The sequence below is a fragment of the Aquarana catesbeiana genome, linkage group LG04 (assembly GCF_042186555.1).
Source record: "Aquarana catesbeiana isolate 2022-GZ linkage group LG04, ASM4218655v1, whole genome shotgun sequence".
Taxonomy (NCBI): Eukaryota; Metazoa; Chordata; class Amphibia; order Anura; family Ranidae; genus Aquarana; species Aquarana catesbeiana.
Window position 1 is genome coordinate 396,316,306 of NC_133327.1, and position 15,575 is coordinate 396,331,880.

The 15,575-nt window shown below is 38.8% G+C and overlaps 1 protein-coding gene across 1 annotated transcript in view; it reads right to left on the reverse strand.

Annotated features, from left to right (window-relative positions):
- LOC141141259 (uncharacterized) overlaps positions 1 to 15,575 on the reverse strand; it is a 1,017,917-nt gene that overhangs the window by 690,344 nt on the left and 311,998 nt on the right. The window contains exons 15-17 of the mRNA XM_073628940.1: positions 13,733 to 13,783; positions 12,041 to 12,094; positions 8,241 to 8,297 (exon numbers count right to left, since the gene is read on the reverse strand). Of these exons, the coding sequence (XP_073485041.1) occupies positions 8,241 to 8,297; positions 12,041 to 12,094; positions 13,733 to 13,783 (162 nt within the window). The remainder of the gene's footprint in view (positions 1 to 8,240; positions 8,298 to 12,040; positions 12,095 to 13,732; positions 13,784 to 15,575) is intronic.

The window sequence follows — 15,575 nt, forward strand, 5'->3', positions numbered from 1 at the left end:
CTTTGATGGAATACAGCTTTATATGAACCTTTTGTTTGCACAATTGCACCATGATGTAATTTAGCATATGTGTCTTCAAGCTTTATTCATAGTTATTATTGTTTATATACTGTTGATTATCTGCACATTCGGATATTTTGATATTTGTCTGTATTCACACAAATGCACTTTATTGTTTAGCGCTGCACTCTTTTTACATATATATAACATAACACTTTCACTTATAATATACCATAAAATATCATCTTTAACTCAGCCATAACAGCTTGAGTTAATACAAAACATGTTCAATTTCTACAGAACTGTCCCTTCTCATGAGAAAAGGACCAAACCACATAATAAGGACCGCGACGATGAGTGGAAGGGTGGTACACTCCTTCTTCTTTGTTGATCCACCACCCACTGCAGCTCCTACACACTTTCAATTCTTTTTTAAGGGCTAGCTTGTGCCACTTTAACATGTGACATGCTTTAAGCCAATAACATTTCACCATATATTTTAAAAAACTGTTATCTCACTAACTGCCAACTTAACCCTTAGTCTGCCACGGTTCCATAGGTGGGCGGAGCAAATTTATTTGCCCCTCCCTTCTCCCTTAGAGTGGGATTTAAAGTGTTACTAAACCCACAACAGTAAAATCAGTCTGTATATGCAGTAAAGCATGCTTGTTATACTCACTGTGGAACCTAAGGGGTTAATCATCTGCATTGTGTAAAAAGGCTGTTTGATCCTGTATGCACAGATTATCCCGTTGCATTGCCCCCAAAACATGCCTGGATAAGACAGAGTAAATTGAGTCAGGCTGCACATGCTCAGTTTGATGTGTATTGCTAGAGAGTTTTTTTTTTTTTTTCTTGGGAGAGTGCATGTGATCACCACAGGGCCAATCAGCACTATGCAGACAGAGGGTCAGTGGTCCTGCATCCCGATAGGACAGCCAGTGCAATATGAAAACTCCTCCTACCAGCTGTAACTAGGCACAGATAGAAGTCACAAGACTGCTATAATCTGCTGATGAGAAAAGGTATTTTGCAGTTTATATTTACTAAAATGATTGCATTTCAACGTACTGTGTACTGTGGGAGACCAGATATAGTGAATGCAGGGTCCTGGGTTTAGTAACACTTTAAAATGCAAGCTGTGGTGTGAAGTAAAAGTGAATAGATGTATCTGCTCTGTGCTATAAATAGCTGTTTGTGGTTTTGCACTCTGCTATAACTAGCAGGGAAAGGCATGCATAAGGAAGCAAAGCACTAGTGATATTATGGGGTTTGGGGGAAATTTACCCCATAATCCAATGCACCTATTTTAACTTATATGAACAGACTTGTGACTGAACAGAAATTATTTAGTCATTACTACCCATTTTTATTAAAACAGAATTCCAGCTGGACTGTGGAAGAAGCAGGAGACAGTAATGCCCCGTACACATGGTCGGATTTTCCGACAGAAAATGTGTGATAGGACCTTATTGTCGGAAATTCAGACCGTGTGTAGGCTCCATCACACATTTTTCATCGGATTTTCCAACACACAATGTTTGAGAGCAGGCTATAAAATTTTCCGACAGCAAAATCCGTTGTCGGAATTTCCGATCGTGTGTACACAAATCCGACACACAAAGTGCCACGCATGCTCAGAATAAATAAAGAGATGAAAGCTATTGGCTACTGCCCCATTTATAGTCCCGACGTACGTGTTTTACGTCACCGCGTTCAGAACCATCGGATTTTCCGACAACTTTGTGTGACCGTGTGTATGCAAGACAAGTTTGAGCCAACATCCGTCGGAAAAAATCCTAGGATTTTGTTGTCGGAATGTCCGATCAATGTCTGACCGGGTGTACGGGACATTAGAGTGTGGAAAGGATATGTAGAGCTTGGGCACATCTTTTTTTTAGGAAAGGTGAGCCTACAAAATCTAAATTAAGTTCCACTTTAACAGCATCACACTTTGTGACTCTTACCAACCTAACTGATTAGTTTCCTTCTCATAATTGCTGTAATTTAATGTTCACTGCCATATAATCTTTGAAATAATAGTAATAATGCTGATAATTATAGACTGAACTAGGGCGAACACTACTCATTGAGGATTAGGAATCCACCCAGGAGATCTACTTTGCTCATTTGTTTTCTGTCTGGCATTAGTTTTGTGTAGCATGTGCTCTATCCCTCCTCTTGGCAGTGTGTAAGTTAAAATAGGAGCAGGGTATTGTTGAATTCCCCGATTTCTCGTTAATATCACTACCCTAATAAGGAAGCCCTTATAATTCATTATTAGGGTAATAGGACCTTCTTTTGCTGAGGCTGTCATATTTCAGGAAAAAAATCTGGCCTTATGATTTTTTTCCTATTGCTGTAATAATAATGGCAATGCATTCTAACTTTACCAGCCAAACCAGTAAAATACCAGTCAGGTGTCAACCCTATCTATTGCTATGATATGTTCATCTAACAATACAAATACACAAGCACATTAGTCTTTCTTGATTTTTAGTGATAACCCCTGGGAGGGCCACTGAATACAACTCAGATCTCCCTAACTTTTACAGAGGCTACCAGCCACAAGCACAGTTACATGCACAAGTTGTTTCGTTCTGAATTCATTTTCGTTAAAATTTGGCATATTCGTTAATTCGGAAACATCCAAATTAACGAACTATCGTTTAACATATTTTTCCATAAACAAATTTTCTAAAAGAATAAAAATCCAAAATTCAAAAATCTGAACATTCTAAAGAACCCGTCCTTCTGCTGAGGACAGGACTGCAATTATTGTCTCTTTTTAAGTCTACCAAGGGCATCAGCCAAAGAAGAATAGGAACCCTCCTAGTGGAGGAACAGCATTCTGTCAATGCATCTCGAACATTTATCACCTTCCCAGCTACCTTCTGCATGCCTCCAGGGATTGGCTGGGGAAAAATAAATATTTCTACCGAACATTTGACTCTTTGTGCCCCATATTCTGGAAGCTTCTTCCAGAGCCATGTGATAGAAATCAAGCACCCAACAATACGAAGCCCTGATCAGACATAATTAACAGATCACTGCTCCAGTGGCTACAGTGAAGCCAACAACAAAATTTAACCTGACAGTTTAACTAGAGGAGTGTGCTACATGTCTGTTGTTTGAACTGCCTTTCAAACTCTAAATTTAACTGTAATGTAATTCAAGCAACAATCAATACATTATATCTTGATAAATTATAATCAGAATTGGAAGAGTAACTCTCTCTCTCTCTCTCTCTCTCTCTCTCTCGATATATATATATATATATATATATATATATATATATATATATATATATATATATATAGATAGATAGATAGATAGATAGATAGATAGATAGATAGATAGATAGATAGATAGATAGATAGATGGATAGATAGATACACAGACACAGTGACACACACACACAAATGAGAATCATGAGGTCAAAGGAACTGCCTGAAGAGCTCAGAGACAGAATTGTGGCAAGGCACAGATCTGGTCAAGGTTGCAAAAAAAATTTCTGCTGTACTTAAGGTTCCTAAGAGCACAGTGGCCTCCATAATCCTTGAATGGAAGATGTTTGGGACGACCAGAACCCTTCCTAGAGCTGGCTGTCCAGCCAAACTGAACTATCGGGGGAGAAGAGCCTTGGTGAGAGAGGTAAAGAAGAACTCAAAGATCACTGTGGCTGAGCTCGAGAGATGCAGTTGGGAAATGGGAGAAAGTTGTAGAAAGTCAACCATCACTGCAGCCCTCCACCAGTTGGGGCTTTATGGCAGAGTGGCCTGACGGAAGCCTCTCCTTAGTGCAAGACACATGAAAGTCCGCATGGAGTTTGCTAAAAAAACACCTGAAGGACTCCAAGATGGTGATAAATAAGATTCTTTTGTCTGATGAGACCAAGATAGAACTTTTTGGCCTTAATTCTAAGCGGTATGTGTGGAGAAAACCAGGCACTGCTCATCACCTGTCCAATACAGTTCCAACAGTGAAGCATGGTGGTGGCAGCATCATGCTGTGGGGGTGTTTTTCAGCTGCAGGGACAGGACGACTGGTAGCAATTGAGGGAAAGATGAATGCAGCCAAGTGCAGGGATATTCTGGATGAAAACCTTCTCCAGAGTGCTCAGGACCTCAGACTGGGCCGAAGGTTTAAATATAAAGAAAGTGGGTGCTGCGCCCACTTTCTTTATATTTTCTCCGCCCATGGGCTTTGATTGATCCCATTCGGTGTCCGCAGTTGTCCAGTTATACACCTTTTTTCCCAGGTAGCGCAGGAATAACCTACACTTTTGGGCCGAAGGTTTACCTTCCAACAAGACAATGACCATAAGCACACAGCAAAAAATAACGAAGGAGTGGCTTCACAACAACTCCGTGACTGTTCTTGAATGGCCCAGCCAGAGTCCTGACTTAAGCCCAATTGAGCATCTCTGGAGAGACATAAAAATGGCTGTCCACCAATGTTTACCATCCAACCTGACAGAACTGGAGAGGATCTGCAAGGAGGAATGGCAGAGGATCTCCAAATCCAAGTGTGAAAAACTTGTTGCATCTTTCCCAAAAAGACTCATGGCTGTATTAGAACAAAAGGGTGCTTCTACTAAATACTAAGCAAAGGGTCTGAATACTTAGGACCATGTAACATTTCAGTTTTTCTTTTTTAATAAATCTGCAAAAATGTCAACAATTCTGTGATTTTCTGTCAATATGGGGTGCTGTGTGTACATTAATAAGGACAAAAATGAACTTAAATGTTTTTAGCAAATGGCTGCAATATAACAAAGAGTGAAAAATTTAAGGGGGTCTGAATACTTTCTGTCCCCACTGTATATATATATATATATACACATACTGGGATACGCCACTGTGATATGGGCACTGACACTGCTAGCCCCCTCCTACATTGCAGTGCTTTGGACTACTTATTCAAAATGTTGAAGTCACATTAGGATCATTAGGTATAATGTTAGGAAGATCAGGTTTTTCTATGCTATATACAGTGCCTTGAAAAAGTATTCATACCCCTTGAACTTTTCCACATTTTGTCATGTTACAACCAAAAACGTAAATGTATTTTATTTTGATTTTATGTGATAGACCAACACAAAGTGGCACATAATTGTGCAGTGGAAGGAAAATTATATTGGAAGGAAAATTATATTATTAACGGTTTTCAGTTTTTTTTACAAATAAATATCTGAAAAGTGTGACATGCATTTGTATTCAGCCCCCTTTACTCTGATACCCCTAACTAAAATCTAGTGGAACCAATTGCCTTCAGAAGTCAACTAATTCGTAAATAGAGTCCACCTGTGTGTAATTTATTCTCAGTATAAATACAGCAGTTCTGTGAAGCCCTCAGAGGTTTGTTAGAGAACCTTAATGAACAAACAGCATCATAAAGGCCACGGAACACACTAGACAGGTCATGGATAAAGTTGTGGAGAAGTTTAAAGCAGGGTTAGGTTATAGAAAAAAAATCTCAAGCTTTGAATATCTCACGGAGCACTGTTCAATCTATCATTGGAAAATGGAAAGCGTACAGCACAACTGCAAATCTACCAAGACATGGCCGTCCACCTAAACTGACAGGCCGGGAAAGGAGAGCATTAATCAAAGAAGCAGCCAAGAGGCCCATGGTAACTCTGGAGAAGCTTCAGAGATCCACAGCTAAGGTGGGAAATCTGTCCACAGGACAACTATTAGTTGTGCACTCAACAAATCTGGCCTTTGTGGAAGAGTGGCAAGAAGAAAGACATAGTTTAAAGAAGATCAACATAAGAAGTCCCATTTGCATTTTGGGAGAAGCCATGTGGGGGACACAGCAAACATGTGGGAAAAGGTTCTCTGATCAGGTGAAACCAAAATTTAACTTTTTGGCCTAAAAGCAAAACGCTACGTGTGGCAGAAAACTAACACTTCACATCACCCTGAACACACCATCCCTACCGTGAAACATTGTGGTGGCAGCATCATGTTGTGGGGATGCTTTTCTTCAGCAGGGACAGGGAAGCTGGTCAGAGTTGATAGGAAGATGAATGGAGCCAAATACAGGGCAATCTTAGAAGAAAACCTGTTAGAGTCTGCAAAGGACTTGAGAATGGGGTGGAGGTTCACCATCCAGCAGGACAACGACCCTAAGCATACAGCCAGAGCTACAATGGAATGGTCCAGATCAAAGTATATCCATGTGTTAGAATGGCCCAGTCAAAGTCCAGACCTACATCCAATTGAGAATCTGTGGCAAAACTTGAAAATTGCTGCTCAGAGATGCTCTTCATCCAATCTGAGAGAGCTTGAGCTGTTTTTCAAAGAAGAATGGGCAAAAATATCACTGTCTAGATGTGCAAATTTGGTAGATACATACCAAAAAAGACTTGCAGCTGTAATTGTAGTGAAAGGTGATTCTACAAAGAGTTGACTCCCGGGGGGGGGGGGGTGCTAAATACAAATGCAAGCACATATGCACACATATCTACAAATATTTACACTAGATGTATGCTGTCAGTATGTTTTCAAAGCACAACCACAAGGGAAATTAGATGAGGGTGTGAGAATACTCCTAGGTCTGCACTAGGATCCTTTGCTTCAGCAAAAAATGTCATACTGCTGCTATCTCATGACCAACAGTAGGTTTATCGAACCAGTGCTGAGGAGACTCTTCTCTGCAAGTATCATATCCCTTATACCTTAGGTCCAGCATGTATGTATTCTTTAGGGGAAGTTTGTGGATAGGTAGGGTGTTAAATGACATATAATAGCTGCTAAATAAATATTTTAAAAAGATTAAAAAGATTAAGGATCAACCAACCTTTGGCTGAAACTTTTTTCTCAGGTTTTGCAAGTTTTTCAGAATCTTCTTTTGTAGTTAGTGAAAAAATAGAAAATATGTTGTACTGAAGATGCACACAGAAATGAAATAATATAAAGAAAAAAGTATGGACACTGTATATATGTGTATGTATATATATATATATATTTTTTTTTTTTTTTATTCTTGCAGAATCATAGACCTTTGAAAACCCAGCAGTACCTCTGATAAGTATAAAAACAGCAGATGTGATGCAGCTGTGTTGCTGCAATAGACCTTGAGAACACAAGTCATCACACTTGCAAAGAAGTTGGGTCTTGTCCCATATTAGGGACACAGGAGCTTCTGATACATATTTGTGCAGCATTTTTAACTTTTTTTTACCCAAATGCAGTCAAGATTGATTATAAAGGTCACTTTACAGAATATCAACACATGGAATAGGATGCAATATCATGTCTGAAGGTGGCCCCTGAGCCGGCCGGCCAACCAACCACTGTAGGGGGGAACTTAGAAGATTAGAAATTCTGGGGGAGGTTACGATCATTCATTCATTGAAAATCTGAAGCCTGTATCCTTTCTTATGATTCCTCTCTCGTATCTCCTTTTCCTCTCTTTTGAACTCTCTTGAAGTTCCCATTGGTTGTGCTCTCAACCAAACTGCCATATCAACCAATGGCTGATGTCATAACTGATCACATGTGCAGCATCATGGCAGTTGAAGATTAAACAGAAGCAAAGATGGCAGCTTCCTTGGCTGAAAACAATAGGAGGGTTTACTTATACTTTAACTTAATTAAGTGCTTTCAGTGGGTGAAATCAAACTGAGGAAAGTTGGTCCAAAGAGCAACGTTTTAGATAAGTAGAGGGGGTTTTATTTTCAGATTCAAAATCCAATCCAGGCACCACAAATATTCCTTTACTGTCTAATCAAGGGTGTCTGTAAACATTTACAAAACTCAACTGAATCTTACATTATTTATAGTGCTAATAAAAAACATTTCCCAAATGCTTTAATATTTTACAATATTCAACTAAATGTTACATTTTTATAATGTGAATGCTATACATTTTACTCAACAACAGGTGCTCAATCAGTACCATGTCCACTGAATGACAAATATCTGGAGATTAACCCATCCACATAAATTCAGTTGTGACAGATGTTCAAGGTTAAAGATCGGATAATTTATTTTTATTTTTTACTTTTTCAACTCTCAGCAGATAACTATCATTACATGTAAATAAACAGCTGCTGGGTTTCGGCTTGAGCTCGGGATTGATTTGAAAAAAAAACAAAAAAACATTATATAAACTGCACCTTTGTTTTTTGGCACATAAATGTTTTCAGAGAAGCATACCATAATACAGCAAAACCCTCTTGTTATATCTATTACTATTATATTAAAGAAACAAGACTGCCAGTTACTAACCTTTGGCTGGGACCTTTTTCTCAGCTTTCTCTTTTTTGTCAGCTTCCTTTGCAACTTCTGAAACCATATAAACTTGTTAAAGATCATGGTAAGGATTTATTAAAAAAGAAAAACTGAAATATCACATGGTCCTAAGTATTCAGACCCTTTGCTGTGACACTCATATGTTTAACTCAGGTGCTGTCCATTTCTTCTGATCATCCTTGAGATGGTTCTACACCTTCATTTGAGTCCAGCTGTGTTTGATTATACTGATTGGACTTGATTAGGAAAGCCACACACCTGTCTATAAGACCTTACAGCTCACAGTGCATGTCAGAGCAAATGAGAATCATGAGGTCAAAGGAACTGCCTGAAGAGCTCAGAGACAGAATTGTGGCAAGGCACAGATCTGGCCAAGGTTACAAAAAAAATTCTGCTGCACTTAAGGTTCCTAAGAGCACAGTGGCCAAGTACAGGGATATCCTGGATGAAAACCTTCTCCAGAGTACTCAGGACCTCAGACGGGGCCGGAGGTTTACCTTCCAATAAGACAATGACCCTAAGCACACAGCTAAAATAATGAAGGAGTGGCTTCACAACAACTTTGTGAATGTTCTTGAATGGCCCAGCCAGAGCCCTGACTTAATCCCAATTGAGCATCTCTGGAGAGACATAAAATTGGCTGTCCACCAATGTTTACCATCCAACCTGACAGAACTGGAGAGGATCTGCAAGGAGGAATGGCAGAGGATCCCCAAATCCAGGTGTGAAAAACTTGTTGCATCTTTCCCAAAAAGCCTCATGGCTGTATTAGATCAAAAGGGTGCTTCTATTAAATACTGAGTAAGGGGTCTGAATACTTAGGACCATGTGATATTTCAGTTTTTCTTTTTTAACAAATCTGCAAAAATGTCAACAATTCTGTGTTTTTCTGCAAATATGGAGTGCTGTGTGTACATTAATGAGGAAGAAAATGAACTTGAAAGAAAATGATTTTAGTAAATGGCTGCAATATAACAAAGAGTGAAAAATTTAAGGATGTCTGAATACTTTCCGTCCTTACTGTATACACACACACACACACACACACACACACTGTACATGATGTAATCCCAATTTTTGCAATATTCACTTTACTTCAATCTTCATAAACATTACAGATAATCTGAGATAGGTGACTGCACAGTTTCTAACATAAACCATGTTCTTCATCAGGCTGTGTATTGCAAAGATTGGGATTGCATCTTCATTTTTTTTATATGTGTTTGGTGGAAAATTGAGGAGGTACACATTGGAAGCAATCTTGTAAGAAGTATATTTGCTACACGGCAGAAGTGTTTAGTTTAACTATATTATATATACAGTATATATAAATAACATCAATTTGTAATTATTTATCTCAAATTACAAAATATATTGATGCATCATGTACCACTACCTAATAGGTAAAGTTACAGAAGAGAAACTGTGCACACTTAGGCTAGGTTCACACTTATGTGGTGTGGGGAATGCCACGATCTATGAGGAGAACTGAACGTGCTCCAACAAATGTTTCTTTGCTTTAAAACATATGCAGTGCTGTGCATTTATATGTTAAGTGGCTTTACTGTTTGTAGAATTTCATCTGTAAATCTTGTGCAGAGTTGGATCTGTCATATACAGTGGGGCAAAAAAGTATTTAATCAGCCACCAACTGTGCAAGTTCTCCCACTTAAAAAGATGAGAGAGGCCTGTAATTGTCATCATAGGTATACCTCAACTATGAGAGACAAAATGTGGAAACAAATCCAGACAATCACATTGTCTGATTTTTGAAAGAATTTATTTGCAAATTATGGTGGAAAATAAATATTTGGTCACCTACAATCAAGCAAGATTTCTGGCTCTCACAGACCTGTATCTTCTTCTCTAAGAGGCTCCTCTGTCCTCCACTCATTACCTGTATTAATGGCACCTGTTTGAACTTGTTATCAGTATAAAAGACACCTGTCCACAACCTCAAACCGTCACACTCCAAACTCCACTATGGTGAAGACCAAAGAGCTTTCGAAGGACACCAGAAACAAAATTGTAAACCTGCACCAGGCTGGGAGGACTGAATCTGCAATAGGCAAGCAGCCTGGTTTGAAGAAATCAACTGTGGGAGCAATAATTAGAAAATGAAAGACATACAAAACCACTGATAATCTCCCTCAATCTGGGGCTCCACGCAATATCTCACCCCGTGGGGTCAAAATGATCACAAGAATGGTGAGTAAAAATCCCAGAACCACATGGGGGGATCTAGTGAATGACCTGCAGAGAGCTGGGACCAACATAACAAAGGCTACCATCAGTAACAAACTACGCCGGCAGGGACTCAGATCCTGCAGTGCCAGACGTGTCTCCCTGCTTAAGCCAGTACATGTCCGGGCCCATCTGAGGTTTGCTAGAGAGCATTTGGATGATCCAGAAGAGGATTAGGAGAATGTCATATGGTCAGATGAAACCAAAGTAGAACTGTTTGGTAGAAACACAACTCGTCGTGTTTGGAGGAGAGAGAATGCTGAGTTGCAACCAAAGAACACCATACCTACTGTGAAGCATGGGGGTGGCAACATCATGCTTTGGGGCTGTTTCTCTGCAAAGGGAACAGGACGAATGATCCGTGTACATGAAAGAATGAATGGGGCCATGTATCGTGAGATTTTGAGTGCAAACCTCCTCCCATCAGCATGGGCATTGAAGATGAAACGTGGCTGGGTCTTTCAGCATGACAATGATCCCAAACACACTGCCCGGGCAACGAAGGAGTGGCTTCGGAAGAAGCATTTCAAGGTCCTGGAGTGGCCTAGCCAGTCTCCGGATCGCAACCCCATAGAAAACCTTTGGAGGGAGTTGAAAGTCCGTGTTGCCCAGTGACAGCCCCAAAACATCACTGCTCTAGAGGAGATCTGCATGGAGGAATGGGCCAACATACTAGCAACAGTGTGTGACAACCTTGTGAGGACTTACAGAAAACGTTTGACCTCTGTCATTGCCAACAAAGGATATATAACAAAGTATTGAGATGAACTTTTGATATTGACAAAATACTTATTTTCCACCATAATTTGCAAATACATTCTTTTAAAAATTAGACAATGTGATTGTCTGGATTTGTTTCCACATTTTGTCTCTCATAGTTGAGGTATACCTATGATGACAATTACAGGCCTCTCTCAGTGGGAGAACTTGCACAATTGGTGGCTGACTAAATACTTTTTTGCCCCACTGTACCTTTGCCCTTTTATTTAAAATTATTTTTTTACCAATAATATAGTACTACATCAAAGCTGAAAATGTGCATATAGACACTCAGTTAACCTTTTTGTTGAAAGCTGTCTGTTTATTTTCACAGGTTAGGTTTCATTTACACACCTAGCTTCATGCACTACTGCAATTTCAGATGCAACTTGAGTTGCATGGAATTGCATCCCAAGGGAAATTACATTGTTTTTGATGGTGCCCATTTACATCAGCGCGGCGTTGGAAAAGATTCCTGTACTACTTTGGTGCAATTCCAGTGCGATTTGGCACCATAGAATATAATGTACAAACGTAATCCAAGTTGCATCCAAGTAGCACTACATAATTACACTAAAATTAGGATCGAAATTATATTGCAATAGTGTGAGCCAAGCCTTATGTGTTAAATGTACCTATCACTGTAGATATACAGTATGTGATATGTACTGTTAGGGTTGGATAGGTTTCAAATTAAGAAATAAACTTTTGTCTATTCATACAGTTTGCAAATAATCTGATATTTGTTAAAGGCAAAAAAAAAAAAAAGTTACCTTTGGCTGGGGCTTTCTTTGCAGCCTCTTTTTCTGTTTTTTCTTTAGCACTTACTGAAAAAAAAATGTATATGATTATGATGAAAATAATGACTTCTTACTGTGTTCACAAGAGCATGCTTGGATGGGTACTAAGGTTTGGTGCATGCCCTGAATTAAAATGAGGTACCCTAAAGCAGTATAACATAACACATCTTTCTCTATTTTATGTACATTGGTACAATGTTTGATTCCCTGCCAGGTCTTCTCTTATGTCTGTATTATCACCTTACCTAGTGTAACAATTAAACATGTAAAATGGCTTTACAGCCAAACCACAGTTTAAATAAAAGGTTTGTTAACCATTTCACATTACTTGGATTTCTGCATGAGTGGTTACTAAAATGTAGCTTGATCTACAAGTAAAAATGCTAAGCAAACACAATCTGCCTAAATAAACTAATACCACAAGCCTCAAAACTGCATGTGCCCGCAAAAATTGTGAAAATTTAGGGTACACAAAAATATTAACAGGTGGCACTTTAACCACTTGACCTCCTGAAGGTTTTACCTTTTTCATGACCAGGGCATTTTTTTACTTTTCAGCACTGTGCTACTTTAGCTGGCAATTTGGTAGTCATGCAACACTGTGTGCAAATTAAATTTATATAATTGTTTTCACACAAACAGAGCTTATTTTTAATGACATTTGATCACCACTGTGGTTTTTAAAAAAAATTGAAAATAAAAACATTTTTTCTGTTATAAAACATAAAAAAAAAAGAAAAAAAAATTGAAATTCATCAAAAATTCTGACCAAAATGTAATCTGCTAAATGCCTTGTATATTAATTGATTTGTGTAAATGTTATAGCATCTATAAACAGTGGTAAATTCACTTTAGAGTAAACTGTAAGTGATTAACCAAGAATTATTGGCCTCATTTCAACTTTATTGCTAACACAAGGGGGCTAACAAGCCCTCTATGTGATAACATTGTAAAGGTAAAATATACTCTTTATAGATTATCAGGGGACTATTAACCACTTCCCACCCAGCCTATTGTCAATTGACAGCTAGGAGTTCACCTTTAAAAAAAAAAAAAAATCACATCTTTTTGCAGGTAAAAAAATGTGCATTTTTTTTACTTGGAGCCTATAAAACATTGCACCTGCAATCAGCAGATCACAGGTGCCATGCAGGACTCCTGAAGACTTGTCAGTGTATCTGTCTGGTCATACCTCGTATGGGCAGGTAGATGCACACTGACAGGAAGAGACAATGAACTACCAGAGCACGACAGCACCATGGTAGTTCATTGAGAACTAAAAGCAGACAGCCGCAAAGGATGTTGGTACTTGTAGTTTCCCATTCACAAAGCTCTGAGAATGAAAGACGCAGCCTGGTGGGCAGAGCCCTGTAGGTCCATTTTTTAAAAATAGTATCAAGTGGGGGGAAAAGATCCCTCACTTGCTGTCACTAGAGGCAAACTGTACAGGGATTGCAAGAGGCTGATGCCAGGTACTTACACTGCTTGCGTTTAAAAAAAAATACATTTATTTATGCATTAATGATTACATCGCTGCATACATTTCTGTCTTTTATATCTGCTTAGAGTTCAACTTTAAATAAAATAGCACTTATCCTTGCAAGGGTAACCCCATCATATATCTCTGTTATAAAAAAAAAACTATAAACATTGAAATGTACTAACTTTTGTCAGTTACTTTTTTCTCAGCTTTTTCAGGTTTTTCCTTGGCAGCTACTGAAATACACAGATACACAAATAAGAGACTGTGGCATTAAACTATTACACAGAAGTAAAACATACAACACCCACAACTTACTGTATGTAAAAAAAGTGGTATTAGGCAAAAAAAATGTTCTACATCCATCTCCTAATCAGCAACATACCTGTCTCAGTGCTTGCCTCTTTTACTATATTACAAATAAACCTTGTTAAAGTGACACTAAACTGGTTTTAAAAAATATATATATTTAAGTATATATTCCTAACTCAAAAAATATCTTCTATTGCTCTCAGCCACCTCCAAATCCACAAATTTCTCTTTTTTGAGGATGTGTTCTGACACTCTGTTAGAGGGTGGCTACATTCATTCTTTGTGGACCTACTGTGTAGGAACCTATCCACACTCTCTTGCTCTCTCAAGATTAACTAGGAACTATAGGCTATGCGATTTGTAGTGTACATGACCACAACTAACATGCACTGCTTGTTCCAAACAAATGGAATTGGGGGGGGGGGGGGGGTTCAGTAACTCATGGAGGATGTTACAAAGAGGTGTAAAACACAGCAAGGAACAATTTCATGAAAAATAGATTACAGGACAATTATGGAATATTTTTGAATAAAAAGGATATTGTTTGGTGTCACTTCAAACCCTTGAAGCTGACCAGAGAGGCCCTTTAAAGCAGGGTTCCACCCAAATTTTGAACAATATCTGTATGTATTCTCTTCCTTGCCTAGATGCTGACATGCCGTTTAAAAAAATTTAAATCGCCGTAATTACCTTTTATTTTTCTATTCTTCTTTGCACTTCCTGGTTCTCCTCCCGTGGGAGTAGGCATGTTTCTAGCCTCTCCCAGACTCCTGGGAGCTAGTCTCAGGCTTCCCAGGATGCCACTGAGCATGTGCGGGAACGAGCGGTGAATGCTGGGAGCACAGCATTCACCACATCCAGGAAATTAATGCTTGTGGGCTTCAAATGCCCACAATGAAGATGGAAACCGCCTGCAGTGAATAATATAAGTTATTCTTTCCGACGAAATCTGACACAGGCGGACATATTACACACAATATGTGAGTATGTAATGCTGAGAAGAAAAGTTTGTGAATGAACTAAAAAAAAAAAAAAAACGATAGATAGGTGGACCCCCGCTTTAAGTGGGCTTGGGAGGTGGTGTGACTGCTGTATCAATTGACCTCTGTGATTGCCTCTCATAGCAGTCACATGATCAGGAGCCCATTCCAAAAGCCTTGACCGAGAGCCATTGGTGACAGCTCAGTTTGTGTGCTGGGAGAGTGATGTGACTGCACTCTTAGCACACAGCTTCCTGCTGCCATGAATGCATATGTGTGGTGGCTGGATGTTAAAGCCCACCTATCTATTTGCGGCATATATGCATTATGTGGTTGGTAAGAGGTTAAGTTATCTTTAATGTCACCAGCCAGTAATAAACACATGGAAGGAAAGGTTTGACTGCTTTAATGGGTCGTACATGGAATGGGGGGGAGCAGTTATAGCTTCATTGTTTTTTGTTTTTTTTCAAAGTAAAAAAAAAAATACAAGAGCTTAACGTGTAACTATTGGCAAAATAAAAAAGTACACATATGATGCGGGCTTTTAAAAGCATTAAACACAAAAAAAATGTATCTACTGACTACATCAACAGGTAAAAAAACAATGTAATGGGCAGACTTAAAAAAAAAAAAGAAAAAAAAGAAGAAAAAGCTACTGTTTTTGCTAGTGACAGCCTGCATGCCCTTTTTCATTTTGCTCATTGTTAAAGGGGAAGTTCACCCTAATGCCCCATAC